The following is a 19,273-nucleotide window of genomic DNA, read 5'->3' as shown; positions in this document are numbered from 1 at the left end:
AATTATTATGTAAAAAATAACTATATCAGAAATCAACATAGCAAATGCAGATCAGTTATCCAAAATATATGCAGATTATGTTACTTAACAAAATCATATATATGCCCACATGCGTCCGTACCGTAACCCGGAACCGGAACTGATGCTTCATCAACATGAAAATGTAAAAGAACAAAGCTGATATAGGATCAGAGAGAAAACAACAAAAAAGGACAAAAGCTGGGAAAGGAGTGAAAGACAGAAGTCGCACTGCAGCAACAAGTGTGGGGAAAGCCGCTCGAGGGTTTACCTGGGCGGCCTGCCAGAGCCGATCAGCCAGAGTGATGATCTCTGAAAGAATGTGACGGATGAGAAAGGACTGTGATAAGCTGCTGCTCCCCAGCACCATCAGGTACTCCATCAGCCTCTCTGCATCCTGCAGCTGAGAAGTTGAAAATAAGATTTAACTGGTAGGATTCCTTCAAATCCCTCCTTCTAAACTCTGTTAGCTGAATCTCATTTAGAAATCAAGCTTCACATTGTGATTGATCATACTTGAGCAAAATATTAGTTAAAGATTCACTGGTTGCGAAAAAAACCAAGGAAAAAGTGCATATATTCAATATTCAGAGCATGTAGTGTGTAGGAGAAACCAAACAGGTTCGTGCTTTAATAACTTTTCCAGCCAAAAGCTGCCAAATAAAGGGACATTTTGTAGAATTATTACAGAACAAAAAGTGCTCGGGAGCGCTCTTCTGTTGGGGTTGAAACGGATGAGCCGAGCAGGATTCAATATACTAGAGTGCAATAAAAAGTTTTTCTATTTCTTTCAATAGACCTGTGGATGACACGGTTGTGATGAAGCAGCTGTGAATCTACACGAGACTATCCAGGCATTCAAATGCTCCCTGATGTAAAAGGTTATTACATGAAATACGCCCACAGCTGAACACCGCAAGAGACTGACATTTGACTGATGCCGCTTGAGATTCTGTATTTGAAATCTAATCGTCCGGGCTCTTCATCGTGTCCAATCTTTTTTGTCAGAGAACATAACAACTCCTTCAGGTGTGTTTGAGCCGGAAAGAAGAGCATCCTTGTGGATTGTGAGCGCCTCTGAAGGCAGCACTTGCGCTGGGTAAATTGCAGCTATTTGTGTTATTGCTCCTCAGGATGGGAAGGCACCCAGACTCCGAGCACTTCCCAGACACTTCAGAGAAGATTTCCATTCAGTCTTATCTCTTGTTTGACTACATTTCTTATGTTTTCAGGAAAAAGGGTAAGAAATACTTCACATACATTTTCCGGTTTCATTCCAGCTTCAAAACATAGAGCCAGGTGACTTAAGCTGGGACAGAAATAACACATTAAAGTAAAGAAACTGAAAAGTATTTATCCAATAACACATTTTTGATAAACTAGGGATTAAGACACTTTTCTTTTGCTTGAAACTACTTCAGTTTTATAAGGCAATATCAAACTTTAGTGCTAAGACTTATTTTACGCCTTAGTCACAACTGCCTTATCGAAGGAAATGGGATGTCTGCAGGCAAAAAATAGGCGTACCTATTGGGGCCACACTGCTTAGTCAGCCCGTAGAAGCTGAGACGTAGTACGTATGGATTGTTAATTTTTTTTTATCTCTCCCCCAAATTCTGTGGATTGCGCAAGGAGCCCTTGAGTGCTGTTAAACATGATGAAATTAGACAGAGTGCAGTTTGTGTTGGCATCTCATGTGCGTTCCATGACCACAAAGGTATCACATGCGCATCACGTATGTGCGGTATTCTTAAGGTCTAGTACTGATCTAGTAAGGGGCTAGTACCTTAACAAAGACTAGTGTGGCGTAAGAGAACCCTAAGACAGCATCACACATATGTCATGAGTGTGCACAACTTACATTAGTCTTATAGATACAGGACACTAGGCCTGCACAATATACCGCAAATTTATCGTTATCGCAATATCCAGCTCTGCAATATGCATATCGCAAAAGACGGCGAATATCGCAATAAATCGCAAACCCAAAATGTGTTAAAACAATCTTCTAGCAGCTTGAAGCATTTAACGAATCAAATAAATCCCTTTATGCTTTGACCAATCAGATGGACGCCTTCCCATTGTTGACCAATCAGATGGAGGCCTATTATGTTAACCCTGGTCCTGAAGAGCCTCAACCCTGCCTGTTTTCCAGCTCTCCTTAACCAGCTTGCTGTTGATTGGCTGACTCAAGTGATTTCACATCCTGATTGACTGAACACACCTGATTTTGGTTATCATTATCGAGCAGTCTAGGGAGAATTGGAAAACAGACAGGGTTGAGGCTCTTGAGGACCAGGGTTAGCCACCCTGACGTTTGTCCCCCATGTCGATGAGGGTCATTTGGAGTATAATTTTTAAACTTTTGCAATGAAATGGGAATGATGTTTTTGTTTATTTTTCTATTTGTTTATTTACCGCAAATTTATCGTTATCGCAATATTGATCACTAATATCGCATATCGCAAGTTTTCCTCATATCGTGCAGCCCTACAGGACACTCATACTACACACACATTAATCAGATAAAAAGTTACGAAATGGATAATGATGAATCATGTAATGAAAATGGTATGGTCGAACAGGAGTGGGATTATTTAAATTCGCTCACCTCCACTCCCTTTCAAGCTATCTTTCATTTAATGTCTAATTATCTTAAATTTGATACGTCTTTAAATGAATGTATCACTGCTGATTGTATTGTTTTGTGAATGATTCTCGTTTTGATTGCCTAAAATAAACCTTTTCAAATCAAATCAAATCAAAAAAATCATACGAGAATCAAGGGAACTGCAAGAAGCACCTGCGCTTATGTATAAAGTGTTTTCAAATCACATTTAACTGTCCATTTTGAGGAGAATGATCCAAACCCAGTTTTCCCGCTTTAGGATTAACATCTCCAGTGGCTGCTCGCTAAGAAACCCATCAGATTCTTTCTCAAATGTCTTGTGGCACTACACAGGCTGAGCCATTTCCTGGCACTTTTATGGATTTTGCATAATTTTTGAAATGTCACAGAAGATGAACTTTTAGGTGTGAGCAAAGGTGACTCTTCTTTTTTTTTTCTCCCTTCTCCAAAGACCAGGTGACTCTGCAAGAAAGGATGCTGTCTGTTTTCCCCGGCGAGCCACAAGAACTACAGCATTAACCTCCAATATGACGTGAAATTTAAAAGTAGCTTATAGCTAAGACTCACAAACCTGAAATATGACCTGTGAATGCAAGTAAAACAAGACAAACCTCCTGTGTTTCAAGAACACTTTGTATTCCAGACAACCTCGCCCAACCAAGATTATTGAATCACTTTTGAGCTGAGTATTTAATAGATAAGTCTGGTGTCAAAATGTTTTAGAATGGTGTCCAAGTGTGCGGTTTCCCTTCGCTAGCAGTCTGATCGTGTCAGTAGCCGCCTCCAGTATCATAATTACCCCCTGCCTTCATTTCTGACCCCTCCAGCATATCTGAACGGTCTGGAATAATCAGTTTGACCGCTACAGTCATCGAGTGCCTCATTGAAAGTCCGAAATATGAAGACTTCATTATCTGCTATTCTCAAAATGATCTGCAAAAGTCCTTACTAAGGTAGCTTAACAAAAAGTTCCTTCAGGAAGAGTTGATGGAAGGTTATCATCAAGTACTTTGAAAAAGTTGAGTGGGGTGCAGAACATCCAGGTCAGAGAACTGGTAGTTATTAACAGCCACAGTGAACTGCTTAAGGTCTGACTTAGACTGTTGTAGAAGAAAAGAAAAAACGCTAAACTAAACCAAACTAAAGAAAATTTGTGTTTGAAAAGAAATAATGAAAGCTTACGGGACACATTTTGAAAAAAACTTACATTTTTAAAGCAGTTTTCATACACTTTTGAAGGGCTTTTCATGTTCTGTTTTTTGCCATTTTCTTGGACACCCATTCTATGTTTTTTAATGGTTTTCATAGAGGTTGTTAGACTTAATTTCATGATAAAGTCTGTTTATGTGAAAGTCTGATTAATGCCCTCTGAGGTGCATGTGTGTTTCCAAAAAAAGGCACAGAAATACTTGTGACAGTACTTTATATATTGTAAGAGTTAGTAAAGATAATACGTCTAAATTGGCTGCTGGAGAAGTAGGTGTTGATCCTCATCTTCAATGAACAATTTTTTAACTCTTCTTGCTCACTTTTTTATTGTTCTGGGAAAAGAAAACTTGTTTCTAGCTGTCGTAACTTTATGGCTTTATGAAGCAGGCCCACAGAATTGCACATATTTTGAGAGGCAGGGTTAAATGATGTTGGACTGCATATATTCCAGTATAGACAGTTTTTATAATGTAGATTATATGTCAGGCCGGGAATCACAGCAAAAGCACAAAAACAATTCAATGTAGATTTACAAGTATATAGTTTGATGACATCAAATTAATTTTTTTTAATGTTTATGTTCCAAGCCATTTTTTTTTATTATTAATTCTTATACAAAAACTATTTTAATGCAGCTTTGTGGCTAAAATAATTACATAAAATGACTTAAAGGAGAATGTAATCATGGTTTGAAAAATTCATTTTGATTTTCAAAGAAAGATTGATTCAATATTGACTATGATTTTTTTTTTTAAACCAGATTGACTATTAGTACTAATATCACAGCAGCTGATAAGCTGTTTGGAATGAAAGTCCTTTCAAAGACCTACAATGTGATATTTCTCGGCAGGTTCCTTAAAATTGCTCTGCAAAGGTCCTCCCCATCCGTTGCCATTTTAGACCGCAGTTCATCCATGTTACAAAAGGCCATCCTTAATAGAAAAAGGCAGAGACCCCAATTTTTCCAGGCAATGCGGCGTCTGAATAGCAAAATACAAGACAGCCACAAGGTGTTGCTTTTAAAGAAACAGCCGCCGCTAAGGTCAGTCACCCATCTCACCCATAGCTGAGCTATCGCAATTTAAAAGCCATTTCTATTCTCATATAAGCCTACATTTAATTCAGAGAAACACTCACTTCCATTCGTAGAGTTCTAGTCCACATATATTTGGAAAAAAAACAAAAAGCCAAATCAATGAAGCAGTGGCCCGCCTGTGGTGTAGCCCACCGCTTTCCCAAATTTAGCAGAGACTGATCATCAATCAATTAAAACGGGAGAATAAAAGAGATGAATTGAAGTTTTTTTGTTGTTGTTTTTTTGCATTACGGATTAAATGTATCAAACAATAATGGAAATCTTCGGCTGACTAGTAGAGGAACGTTTCTTGATATTTTTTGGATGAGATAATGAAAGTCGATTGAGTATATTCCAACTCTATCATGGACTTAATGTCATGTTGTTTTATCACTGTCAGGCTAATGTATGATAGTATTATTTAAAAGTGAATTATTTAATGTTTTATAGGGCCTATATCATGCAAAAATCAACATTTTGAACTTTTAAGTGTATCAGAACGTTCATTCCTCACTATCAACAATCCATTCACGCATTTCTGAGTATTCGTCAAAAAACCTGTGCCCTGAGCACCAGCCCCTCCAATCCAACAAAAACGAGCACGTTCCCACATCGTTGGGTAGATTAGTGGGGAACCGCCCCTTCCAGGAAGAGTCTGCGCTGCCAGAACCGCCCCAAGAGTAACACACACACTTTCTCTGTGGAGCTGGCGGTGATCAGCAATATGGCTCCACAATATGCGCATCCATCTTTGCAAAAGTTCCGATGTCGTTAGAATTCGTAGGTGAAACGCAGACACACTGCCAAGGCCGACATGATGACGTCATGAAATGGGCGGCACCCACGAGGAGTGAAAGGCGGTACCTCAGAGATCAAGTCGTCTTATTTCTAGTAAGAAAATGAACTGTGAAAATAACTCATACTTCATAACAAAATCGCTCTTTAGTGTGCCAAAAGTAATATAGTATCATATACATGGACATAGTTTACTCTAAAAGGCCTAACAAAAGCCCTGAAACCTAGCTTATTTCATAGCTTATTTCCAAATTCACTCACTACTCCTTAACCCTAAAGACTATTCTGTTGTGCAGAACTATCTAGTACCCTTGATTTTAATGCAATTCGGACACATGCTCAATAGAAGTCCAAATTTTGTTAAGACTAACATTTTATTAAGACTATTTCTGAATCCACTCTGTCCTGGTGATGAAAATTTGGATGCTTGAGAAAACATACATTTACACACATTTGTCAATTGTCAAACGGTTTAAACAAAATGCATTGTGGTCTACAGTATATTCCCCAACCCAGTGAGCATCGATGTAAGCCATTTTTTTTTGGAGAGACCCCTGGCAGCGCCAGGGTACTTGATTTTGGAATTGAAAATTCAGACAACCCAACAAAATGGCAAACATCCTTTGTAGTGTATTAATGTAGTACATTTGGACATCGCCGAAGTGTATGATTCACAATGATTTCAGTGTCGCATAAAGAATTATTTTAAATGAAAGAACTGGACTAAATCAAAGTTTCTTCAACCCGAAATGTAAAAAGTAAAAAGAAACTATTCTAAAAAGTTCATCCAAAGTGTTTTGTTATTTTAAATAAAACAGTTCTTTTTTATATCTGTTTAATCCTTTTTGTCTCCTTTTTTAACAGTTTCTATGGACACCAATGCTATTTAAAATGTATCAAAGTCTCAACATGTCAAATGTTTTTCTCTCCCAAATGTCCTCCCTTTATTAACACACTAAAGGATAGCTTTTAAATATTTGATATCTTTTGTCTTTTTGATGAAAAGTCAATCGGGGTGTGTCTTAATTATACTGCCCTAACAGTGGAGATCATTTTCTAGCACAGGTGGTCATTATAGCTACCGTGAAAACTAAATATTTCATGCATGCGAACACGGCACCCTCATGAATCCCATTACTCACTCTGCTGGGCTGTTTGCTGTGAAGCAGCATCTGAGTCAGCTCCCTCAGTGGCTCCTCCATGCGACTTAGGAGCTCCACAGATGGCATCCTTTGTGAACAGAAAAGGTCCAACGCTTGGGCTGCCACCTGGCAGGCCTGCAACACAAGGTCAGTGGGTCCCACGGTGGCGGGGGGTCTGCAGGCTGCCACCACGGAGTCCAGAAGCTGACACATGGTGTCGGCAAACACCGAGCACATCTCCCCGTCATGGCCGAACCACAGAGCCTCCTGACCTCGGCTGTTGCCTTTTAGCTGTTGCAGACCACACAGCGACCTGAGGAACCGCAGATGCGAGTCGTTTGTTTGGCAGAAGGGAAGCAGCTGAGGGGTAGGAATGTTGAGTTTGGGGTCCTGCGTGAGGGGTTCAAAGCTGATGCGGTTTGGTTGAAGATCTGCACCGCCCACGGCACTTCCTGGACTAAACAGATCCTGCGACGTGTCGTCCACTCTGCTGGCATCTACAAAATTTACGGACAAAATGTGATTTGAGGGCTGGAACGTTTTTTGGCAGACTCACAATTGCGAAGACACACAACTAAAAAGTTGTGAGATAAAAAGGAACAAGTGATTCGTGTGTAATCATGTTTCGGGAAATCATTTCTTCATCCATTACAATTATAAGCGATCCACATAAAGGCAAAATGATATGCAGCTGTTTGATACACACACCACGCCGGCTAGGTGTTTGCGCTAATCTGTTATCACAAGGGCCGAAATAAAAAACATTTACTTGCACACAAATGAGAGCTGATGTGAAGCCAGCCGAATGCTCTAAATCGCCTGACTGGCAGGCGTGATGAATGTTTTGCCACTGGTAGAGAGGATTTAGCTTCTCAAAGAGATGAGGAAGCGCTAAGAGAAAACATGGAAAACAATCCCAAACAACAGCCCTTCGTTCTGTTTGGACAAATCTGTACAAAGACAACATTAATGAAAGAATTGGACAGCATAAGGTCCTGGAATTCAAATGACAAACTACCGCTCTCTGACTGCATTAATCCCTTTAATGCGAAAAACTCTGAAACCCCCCCCAGAAAATCCAAAGACTAAAAAATGAGATAAGACCCAGATAGCGACACTTGCTGGTTAAGATGAAGCAGGTGTAAAATTGTGTTGACATTCTAATATGATTGCACAATGACCGATGTGTCAGGCATAACCATCATTTCATGCTTTAGTCAGTGTGCAGCAAAACGGCTTGCTTTTAAGCTAAATGAATAAAAAAAAGCAAGACAGGTTGTTTTTCATGTCGCATATTTTATCGTCTGTAAAGCAAAAGCCTCAATGGAACAAAAAATCTTCACTTTCAAGATGCTGCTTGGCTCCTAATAACACTATATGGCGCTGAAAGGACACACACACTCACACACATACACGAAATCAAGAAATCATTCATGCTTTCAGACAAGCCCATAATGAATAGCAATAATCATGTAGTTATGCAATTTAATCCAAAATGCTTGGTTATTATCTCTACAGTGACTTTCTGCGATATAGAGACATTTAAAGACACAGTTCTCACAATGAACCTCAAAAGAGTCAGAGAACATTATATCCCTTCATTCGATTGGTGTTCTACTAATAAAGCTACATGAATGACAGGAAAAATACACTTCCTTCCCTAAAGGGGATTTATTCTGATTTATACTTTAACAAGTTTAGTGTTCCAAATTATCATGCAAGTGTTCATGTGTCAAGTAGATAAAATTCTTTGTTTTTCAATTAAACTCATCAATGATTTTGTGTCTCGGGGCTCTTTGGCTCAATTACTTCAATCTCATACACCTGTGATAATTAGTTAGCCAGGTGAGTTTAATTAAAGGAAAAAAAACTACTAAAGAAGGACATTCCCCATTATTAAGCAGACCAACATTTTCAAGTAATATGGGAAAGAAAAATAACTTCTCTATGCTGCTGAAAAGCATGAAACAGTTAAAGGCCTTGGACAAGGTAGGAAAACCTTGGATATTTCACAAAATATTTAAGCGTGATCATTGTACTATTAAGAGATTTGTGGCTGATTCAGAGCACACACGGGTTTGTACCGATGAAGGCAGAATGAGGAAAGTTTCTCCCAGACAAATTTATCGGATTAAGAGAGAAGCTGCTAAGATACCATTACAAAGCAGTAAGCACAGAGCTGAAGCTGCTGGTGTTTCTTGAGTTCCACCAACATAAAGGTGTAGGATCCTCCAGAGGCTTGCAGTTCTACGTGAACCATCAATTTGGCCACCCCCTAAACAACACTCACGGCTGCAGTGGGCCCACACGTTTATGAAAGGTCATTCTAGCCCAGTGGTCCCCAACCACCGGGCCGGTACCGTACCGTGGGAAATTTTGGCACCGGGACGCACAGAAAGAAAAAATAATTTCCATTTTATTGGGTTGTTTTTTTCTCGAAAAAAACGTTTTATTTTGAAAAGTGACCAGATTCTCTCTGTTACATCCATCACACTTACCATAGCAACCAGAGTGTGTCGCATTGGGTTGGGGTAGAAACGATGTTGCTCATGTGATGTTCTGTTGTTGGTGTGACGTTACGAGGACACCGCTAATAAAGTTGCACATGATTACACAGTGGATTTACGTTAATTATTATTATTGTTATTATTATTACTAAAGAGAAAATACCACCCACGGTAAACAGTAAATGTGTCTTGCGTTGCACCTCAACCCCACCCCCCACCGGTCCGCGGTAAACCTGTCTTGCGTTGTACCGGTCCGCGGTGACAAAAAGGTTGGGGACCACTGTTCTAGCAAGTCCAGATGGATGGAGTAGTGAGTGGTTTGTGGATGGCCACCATGTCCCAACGAGGCTGCGACGTCAGCAAAGAGGGGGCGGAGTCATGGTTTGGACTGGAATCATGGGGAGAGACCCCTTTAGGGTCCCTGAAGGTGTGAAAATAACCTCTGAAAAGTATGTGGAGTTTCTGACTAGCCGTTTTCTTCTGTGGTAAAAACAGGAGAACTTTCCCTAAAGAAAAAAATCACCTTCGTGAATGACAATGCACAAGGAATACCTCTACATCATTGGCTGCTATGGGCAGAAAAGGAAATAAACTGATGGTGTGGCCCCCATCCTCCCCTGACCTCAATCAACCCTATTGAGAAACTTTTGAGCATCCTCAGGCAAAAGATTTCTGAGGGTGGGAGGTATTTCACATCCAAACAGCAGCTCTGGGAGGCTAATTTGACATCCTGCAGAAAAATTCAAGCAGAGACTCTCCAAAAAGAAAAATCACAATTCTAATGGATGCAAGAATCATGAAGCTGCTAAAAAATGATGGGTCCTATGTTCAAATGTACCTTGACCTATTTAGATGTTTTTAAATGGAATAGCTTTTGATTTCAAACCCCCTAATGCAGCAAATTCAACAAATGACATTTTCAGTTCTTTAAAATCTATGAAAGGTTTTGGAACTCTGCTGTGCAAAATATTGTGTAGCAGTGCATTTGCCTGATTTTATTTAAAGAAATCCTGTTATTTTTAGGAGTTTTGTTCAATAATATTTAATATATACTCTAATGGTTAGTGACTTGAAAGTATGCTGACTTTCATTTGCATTTAGTGTTTAGAAAAATCATAGGAAAATATAATTTGCATAATAATGTGGTCGCGCAGTAAATCTAAGAGATAACAGGACGGCAAAAATGTGGCAACTTTTATAAAAAATGTTTTTGTTTTATTAGACATCCAAATCATTTTTTTTGACAAACACAAAAATGTACATCTTTTTTCAGCACTATAAAAAAGTGCTACTGTTTACATTGGCAATCATTTTGTAAAAAATTAATGGTTTTGACTTTTCCAATAACGGTCAAATACGTGACACTAACAGTTTCTCAAGATTACATTTAAGCAAATTTTAATTCTGATTCGACACAAAAAAGGCTCTGGTGTGATGATGGCCGCATCCCGCGGTGATGACTCATCACTGCACGCTTTTTTTTTTTAATTGAAAGTTTTGCATACGGTGCGTGATTGGAACTATAATAAACACATTAAACACATTCTTCTTTGCTGATAGTTTACTTTTTCTGCTAGTCCTGTGTTCAGACTTCAAGGGCTTCTGGGGGAAACCTTTTATTACTGTTCTCCTTCACTCCCTGCGCCGCGTCTCTCACTCCCTCTTGCGCTGCACATGCTCCCTCTACACCAGGGGTGGGCAATTCCAGGCCTCGAGGGCCGGTGTGTCTGCATGATTTCCAGATAGTCTTGCCCTACTCGTGGCTGATTACCTGGTTCAGGTGTGTCCAGCCAATCAGAACATGCCAGAGCAGGGTATGCTGGAAAACATGCAGGAATGCGGCCCTCAGTGCCCACCTCTGCTCTACACACACACGTGCGCGGTTTCAGAAGCACACACACATTCTCACTGATTCTACAACAGAAGTTTCCGTCTCACGAGGAAATACGACAAATTTACTGCATTCTAATTATTCATTTCCATCGTATTCATTTCAATTACAAGCTGCGTGACACGGCTGCCCGCCGGAGAATTTTGTGTTGGGGGGGTTTATTACTGTTCTCCTTCACTCTGTAACACCAAACATGAACGCGCACTGTTAGATTTCGATGAATATCCCTACATGTTTTGTTTGGGAACTATTTTGTGCAGCGCAAAGTTACGTGTCTGTATAAACAAAGGTGGAGCCTCCTGCCCCGCTTTCTTCATGGGTGTCAGGCTTCATGGCTACCGGAAAGGTGACAAAGTGTCTGCAGTCTGTTTATTACTGGGTAATATATAATATTCTGAGAAGATGTCTGTACCAGTGAGCACAGGTGAAACCTCGCATGCAGCTGGAGAGCGGTCGACTGCAGAAGAATCAACACGCATCCCCAAAACACGTGTGTGCGCACCTTCCTCGTACACACGCAGCGCGCTGACACACAAACATAGTCATTCTACAACACCTTTATAGTTAGTTTATCAGTTAGATATGTAGTAGGTAGTTGTTACTGTTATTTTTTTTTTTTTTTTTTTAACTTGTCCTGTCCAACAGCTGGGCAGACAGATGAGAGCTGAGGGCCTCTTGTGTTGGACATATTTTACTCTAACAAGAGGTGTTATTCATCTTCAGACAAACCAAAGGTATGTCTGGATAAACCCCTTTTGTAATTGAGGCCAAACTTTATTAATTTCAATCATGTCTGAAAATCTTTGGTGTTGGACCGGACGGAAAAGGAAAGAGGGGAAGAAGAGAGAGGGACGATAGAGAGAGGGGGGGTAGGGGGTGATAATAGGAGGGGAAGGGGGATAAGACCATGAAGCAGCATAAAGCAACAAGTTTACTGGTTGTTAATCATTATGGTAAGGTTCAAATGTAGTACAATAAGGGCGGAGCCTGTCCACACACACACACTCAAATGTTATAAACACACCTGCTAGCTGCAAAAAATGTCCACCTGTCGATATGTATACAAAACAGATAGTGTTCACACGCATACTTATGCCTTAAAACCAACTAGTGTGAAATATTTCAGTCATTCAGTGATGCAAACTGTTAGTGCAAAGGTGAGCTAACACCTGTGCTCAGGTGAGTGTTTATGTTCTTCTAAAATGGATGGTGGAACGTGGAAAGAAGGAGGGAGAGTGCCCAGCCATCCCCACCCCAAGACCCCCACCGCAGCAGCAGCGGCAGCCGGAATCCCCCCAACGCCACACGGGAACCGGCAGGGAACAACCGCCGCCCGGGCGACCAAGCCCGCCACCCAGGCCAGGGCCAGCAGGACCGCCGCAAGGCCCCCAGAGCCAGAGAGCAGGGAGGCACGGAGGGAGAGAGAGCGCCGCCCCAGCCCAACCAGGAGAGCAGCCCCCCCGCCGCGCCGGGAGAACCCAACGCAGGGCCCCACCGGAGAAGGACGCCCACAGCCCCAGACGAGCACCCCACCACCACCCAGGAGTTCCGGGCATCCCCCCGCCCCAACCCCAGGTACGAGCCAGGACCCCCCAAGGGAGACCCGCTCCGCACTCCAGGCAGCCATCCGCCCTGCCCACGGTTGGTCCAGGGAGGAGCGAGGCAGGGGCCCGCCGCCCCCGCCCAAGAGGGGGGAACCCCGGGGAAAAAAGAGGGCCCACATGGGGTGTTGTAAATATGGCCCGACCAGGCTCGGCCACAGTTGGAAATTTGGCGGGGCCCAGCGCTCAGGAGCAAGGACCAGAACCCACCCCCCAGGGACACGAACACTCCCGGCTCAGATGTAATGTGAACCCCCCCGCCGCGCGGAGAGAGCACCGCCGGGCCCAGGAAGCCGGCACCCCGGGGACACGGCCGCCGTCGCAAAGGGGCCCGTACCCCCCACCAGGGAAGAGGCAGGGGACAGATGGTCCTAGGTCCCACCTTCCTTGCAAAATGTGTGTGCGTGTATGTGTGTTTGAGAGGGTGTGTGTGTGCATGTGTGTGTGTTTATGTTGGAATGTATATATTGAGGGGGGAGGGGTGTGTGTGCTAAGGGGGGTGCAGTTAAAATTGGCGGGTAGGGCACTGAGGGGACATCTCCTGATTACTCACAGTGACGTCCCCTCACCCTCCCCACCAAGGGACCCTAAATGTCTAAGGTGTGGTTAAAATTGGCGGGTAGGGTGCTAGGAGGACATCCGCTGCTTGCTGGCAGTGATGTCCAAGCACCCCCCCTACCAAGGGCCCTACATGTCTAAGGTGCAAATAAAACCGAAAGAGGAGAGAGAGGAGCCAGAAAGCGTTGCCCCCCCCCCCGGAGCAAGCCCAGGCCCCCACCCCCAAACGCCGGCCCTAGAAGAGCTCTGGTCAGGCCTCGACGGGACCGAGGCAGCCGACCGGCCGGGGAAACCACCGATGGCCTCAGCGGAGACCCCGACCCGTCAACCCCCCCTGCCCCGTACCAATAGTGCCCCCCCCCCTCCCCCAGAATGCCCCCCCACAAGGCAGGGCCGACAAGACCCCCCACCCCACCCACCCACCCCCCCCCCCCCCCCAGACCCCGTAGCCAAAGCGGATGACACCCAGAGCGACCAGGGGCCCCAAGAGGGTTGTCCCGTTACTGTTATTTGTTAATAAAGAATACTGCGTTGTAATTGTGGTCATTTGCGACGCAGCTGCCGGGGGATTTTGTGTTTGGCGGGGGGGGGTGGCGTGCCCAGCCCCAGACTCCTGTCCAGACGCTGCTCCACAGACAGACTGAGGAAATCTGTTGTACCTTGAGCGAAAGTAAAGTACAACTCCTTAACTTAGCATCAAAAGTTGAAGATTTATTTTTGACATTTTAATCCAGTTATTGCAGTAGATTTTAATTTCTGAATATTTTGTGGATTGATGATATTTATGGCTTTATTCTTTTTATTGTTTGTTTTATTGTTTTATTGAATGCAAGCAGCTCGCCCCTTTTTCATTTCCTTTGGGATCAATAAAGCTTCTTCTTCTTCTTCTTCTTCACAAATTTAAGATCATTTTTAAAGACACAAATGGTTTCCTTGGTGCAGAGGTAGAGCAGTCAACCTCTGGTCAGAAGATTCCAGGTTCTATTCCCATCCTATTCCGATTTGATACAAGGCACTGAACCCCACATTGTTCCGGGTGCTTATAGATTGGTGCCAGTGTTCGGCAGTGGTGCTGTGTGTATGATTGGGTGACTGGGACTGTGACTGTAAAGCGCTTTAGACCTTCAAGAAAGGTAGTAATATATGAGTATACACCATCCACACAGGCTTTTTTTATTTTTGACTAAAAACGGCATCATCATATTTAAAAGATCACTTGGAACACTTTTAAAAAACCTGGATGCTCCTTCATGCCTGCAGTAGTAGAGATGCTGCATAAACCACTGTGTAGATGAAATAGTTGAGGCATTGTCAAGAAATCAAACTTTTCTGCTAAACAGTTACTTTTTATTAAAGCGCAGAGTTAGTTTCAGATTTTTTAGAAAAAAGAACTGCATTGACGAATGAAACAAGGCTCATTGGAAGATTTAACAGCTTTCTCCACCAGGAGAACCCTGACATACACACCTCATCTACCTCATCAGCACTAACTGCACCTTCACCACTCCTCCAGGAACTAAACTACAGTCCCTTTATTTTTTTCTCATTTTTACAGTCACGTTATTTTTTTCTACTATTTATAGCCTCTACTATTTATAGTTTGTTTATTTGTTTTATTGTGTATTTTGTAGTTGTGTCCCCGTTTGGACTAGAGTTGAAGAGAAACGGAATTTCATTTTCTATGTATGTGGAAACATTGTAGAGATTGACAATAAAGTTACTTTGACTTGACTTTGACCAAAGGCAGTGTTTTCTCCCAAAACATCCTGACAAATCATTAAATGAGAATCTTTTTCACAGGTAAAGACAAATTCCTAAAAAAAATACACATTTCCTTTTATGTGCTTTTGTCAAAAGCTTTCAGTGAAACAACACAGCTGCAAACCAATGTTTATGCATCTCTGTTTATAGGTGTCCTTTTTTTTAAGAGGGTGGGTTGAGCGACTCATTTCCACTTCATCCCTGTTTATGCGCCTCTGTTATTATGATGGGGTTTCATGCTATTCTTTTCAGAAATCCAGTAAATGCAGCCTTATGTGAAGTTGGGTTCAGAATAAGATGAAGAGGCTGTGTAATTCCACTCTGAGTATGTGATGTAAGAGCACCTTCCACATCTGAACAGCTTACTAAATGACTCAGACTCATGCAGGACCCAGCCAGTAGCATTGTGTAATGTTGGGAGTTTGGAATTTTGTTCTTCTTTAACACCTAAATGTGGATTTTTCTTTATCATGTAAACCTGAAAGCCCCTTTGAAGCTAATATTTACATGTACGCATCATATTATTTGCAGAGTTTTGTGTCATTTCTTTGTCTACATTCTCACCTGTAATGCTCAGCCTACCGATCAAATAGAAGAATGGGTTGAGCTCGCTACAGAACAACACTCCTGGGCATTAAGTAATCGTCAGTGATAACATCAGGACAGTGCAGTGTCTTAACTCCTCTTCAGACCCCTGTCACATTGCACTTGCCTTTGAGATATCCTCCTTCTCACTAAAGGCATCAGCAAAGGCACACTTTTCTGCTTGTATATCTTTGTTACTGTTTGCACTTTTGAGGAAACAAATGGTTTATTCATTACAGTCTGGAATATCAAGGTTAAATCGCATTTCTTTGGGTTTAGATCTATTCACCAATTCTATTTGACAAAATAATAGGATGCAATTTGATGTAAACTAAAAAGTGCCATTTTAGGAATACCCCAGGGATCAATTTGTGGCCCTGTGTTTTTAACGATCCACTCCAGTCATCTTTTTAACAGTTTTTAAAGTGTTCCTGGTGGTCTTTTAATTATGATTATGCCATTTTTAACCAAAATACAAAAACCTATGTTGTGTTGCAGGGCATAGTTTCTGTGGAGCGGCAGTAGTTCATTAGAAATTCACCTAAGAGTTGTCGATGGGACGTTTGGTGCAGAGCAATCCCACCCCCCTTTACTGGGAGCTCTCTGTTTACATGCTGTTCTGCTAGCTTAAAGCCCAAACTACCATGACTGTTGCAACAAAAATGATGAGATTACAGCTATCCAGCCATACAATTTGGATCCAGATTCCAGCTCAGACAAGAAAAAAAGAGACGTACATTTGTTTGCAAATCATCAGAATGAAGCAGAGCAGGTAGCTTGTGGCTGGTTGTATTCGATTCACGCCAATTTGAATAAAGAAAAACTCATTAAGGTAGTTTTAGGCGTATTTTTATTTATTTATGCCCCCCATCATGAGAAAAATGCCACAAGAACATGTTAAAAACATCATTTTTTATCAGAGTGGGTCTGAGCAGACGTGTAACCATATGTCAACCTTGTAAATATTATCTGCTAAGACCCCAAATTATTTATATTTTTATATCAATGAGCTTTCTACTGAGTCACAGCTCCAAAAATTGAAGATTTTTTTTTTTGCTTAAGTGAGAACATGCAGTATTTTTTTTATGTGGTCCTAATTAAAAATATAATCCAAACTTGATAAAAACAAACTCTTGATAAATCTAACCAAAACCCAAAGTATGCTGTTTATTAACAGCGAAAAAAATGCACGTGTGAAAAAGATATTTGATGATGTAATGAAAAGGTAATTGTTCAAAATCTACCTATTAAAACGCCTAAGTTCCATAGTTTCAAACCATTCACTATTGCTCCTGGAGAACCCGATGATGATCTCACAACTTAGGTTTGGATTTCATTTTAGACTTTGAATCACTTTAGAACATGTTAGAACCTGTAAATAACAACGGTGTGCACGCATGACCAATGACTCACCTGCTGCCTCTATGCAGCTGCTGCTGCTGCTAGTTGTGTTTGACGTCATCCTCCTGATCAGACTGTCCTGTCTCAGCCTCAGCAGCTCTCGTTCCAGGCTCTGGGCCCTGTCCCTCCAGCTTTCTTCCTGCCTCCTCAGCCTGATGGCTAGAGCCTGCGCATGCGCCCTGCCGCTCATCCCAGGGGGCTTTGATTTTATGATGGCCACTGCTGCGGCGATTTTGGCTTCCATGAAAAGCCAATCTGTTTAGAAAATGTATATGTGTGTATAACGTCATTCAAAAATAAACAATCAATGCAAAAATGTATCAGACACATAAAGAAAAGACAATGATTACGGTAAATGCTAATTTATGTTGCTAAAAAACGGCTAATTAAGACTAGCATACTAAACCAATAGATTCGATCTACAATCAATGTATCTTCAAGAGTAACTCTTTTAAAACGATTAAACAAACAAGCCGCCAAAGTGTTGGGCTTTTTTAAGCGCAATAGTTAACGTTTTGACAACAACAAGCAACACCATTCAGCGGAACTGTAGGTACAAGTTGCTAACTAAACAACTCCACGGATAACATTTAATTTGATAAAATATTGATGATAAATACCTTTCAAATTGCTCGTATGACTTTCCATTTTTAACTTTTCCTCGCCTCCTTGAATCGACAAAGTTAAAACATTTGAAACTCGTGAAAAGAAAAGGGACTCCAATTCGTCTTTTACAAAAACTTTATTGACAAATATTGCACAAACAGAACATATAACATTGACACGCCACACTATGTGCAAATGACAAAATGTTATTTTTTTGCCAGGAAAAAAAGAAGGTTTTCTACAACAACAATAACGCCATAATTATAGCAAGATAGAACAGGTTAAAAAAAGTTTTTTAAAAAGCACAACAATAAATAAATACAAAAAATGTAAAGGATTCTGTCAAAGTCTCAAATGTCACAATATTTTAACAGATTTATTTTCGAAGTGCAGGATTCAATACTATTTACACACAGAATCATTTCTTTCTGAAAAACACAGTTTTTTGTTTCAAAAATTTTTTTGTGAGGATCCTTTTTTAAATTTAGTTTTTTAAAGAATTTTACAAGGTAGAAATTATGAATAATTTTGAGATTTCTTTATGTTTATTGATGACAAAATCTTTGTCCCATTGAATTCTACAACCAAACTTATTTCAGTAAGAGATAACATGGGGTTTTGTGGCAATATCATTTTGAAACAGTGAACAGATATTTTTGTTTTTCCTGCCAGCTGAAAAACATATTTTTCCACAACAAAATTTTATTAATTTGGGGGGAGAACATATCTGAAGGAGAACTGCAACACAGAGGTCTAGCACCACTTGGGATTGCTCCAATAACCAATGCAAACTCTGCAAACATGCAGGTTATAGGTGGAGAGAAACTCAACGTATGACATCAGATTACCTTAATGTCGATTAATCAGTTTGTGTTACAAACCAAATTTCAAGAAAAATACTCGTGTTTTTCTGAATGTCTGCGTTAATCCAAATATAGTAGCGATGAGGAGAATAATTATGTTTGTAGATCAGAGCCCATGCCTATAAAACCTGCTTATGAAAGTTTTAAAGGAATTTTTTCTTTTTTAAAGCTACATAATGAAGAAATAGCAGACCTCCAAGCTTATCATTTACGTATTTTGGTATGAAATTCCAAATGGAAGTTTCTCTTATTTTAAGGACATGGAGTCGAGAAGTTAAGAAAGTCAAGCCCTCTGTCTTTTGAAGAATTAATTACCACTGATTTTCGTACATAGTGTATTCTATTTCTCCAAAGGAAATTAAAAAATTCCAATAAATCCTATTTGCAGAGATAGTGAGGAAGAAATGTAGACTATTCTAGTATATTCCTTCTGCTTATGCTAAGAGGGCATGACCTTTTAGTAGATCTCTTTGTAGCCAAAGATTAAATTTATTTAGTGCTTTCGCAATCATTGGATTTTAGTTAATCAGTTCTCTTTGTTTTTTTTAGCTTTAGTTATCTGCAATCCCAAATATGTGTAATTTTCTTTGAGTACTATGCTATTTATCAAACTTCTCTATTAATAGCTTCAG

At 40.9% G+C, this 19,273-nt stretch overlaps 1 protein-coding gene across 2 annotated transcripts in view; it reads right to left on the bottom strand.

The window, feature by feature from the left end:
- The window catches only part of mei4 (meiosis-specific, MEI4 homolog (S. cerevisiae)), a 30,432-nt gene extending 12,490 nt beyond the window's left edge, over positions 1 to 17,942 (bottom strand). Inside the window, exons 1-4 of one of the 2 annotated variants that reach the window (XM_011491908.4) lie at positions 17,793 to 17,942; positions 17,185 to 17,427; positions 6,869 to 7,365; positions 290 to 421 (exon numbers count right to left, since the gene is read on the bottom strand). In XM_011491908.4, the coding sequence (XP_011490210.1) occupies positions 290 to 421; positions 6,869 to 7,365; positions 17,185 to 17,427; positions 17,793 to 17,820 (900 nt within the window). In that variant the 5' untranslated portion in view covers positions 17,821 to 17,942. The remainder of the gene's footprint in view (positions 1 to 289; positions 422 to 6,868; positions 7,366 to 17,184; positions 17,428 to 17,792) is intronic. The other variant, XM_023953260.2, reaches the window with a different exon arrangement.
- Positions 17,943 to 19,273: the final 1,331 nt, after the last annotated feature.

The sequence above is a fragment of the Oryzias latipes genome, chromosome 24 (genome assembly GCF_053564925.1).
Source record: "Oryzias latipes strain Hd-rR chromosome 24, Olatipes_Hd-rR_3.1".
NCBI lineage: Eukaryota > Metazoa > Chordata > Actinopteri > Beloniformes > Adrianichthyidae > Oryzias > Oryzias latipes.
This window is presented reverse-complemented; position numbering and strand designations above follow the sequence as displayed.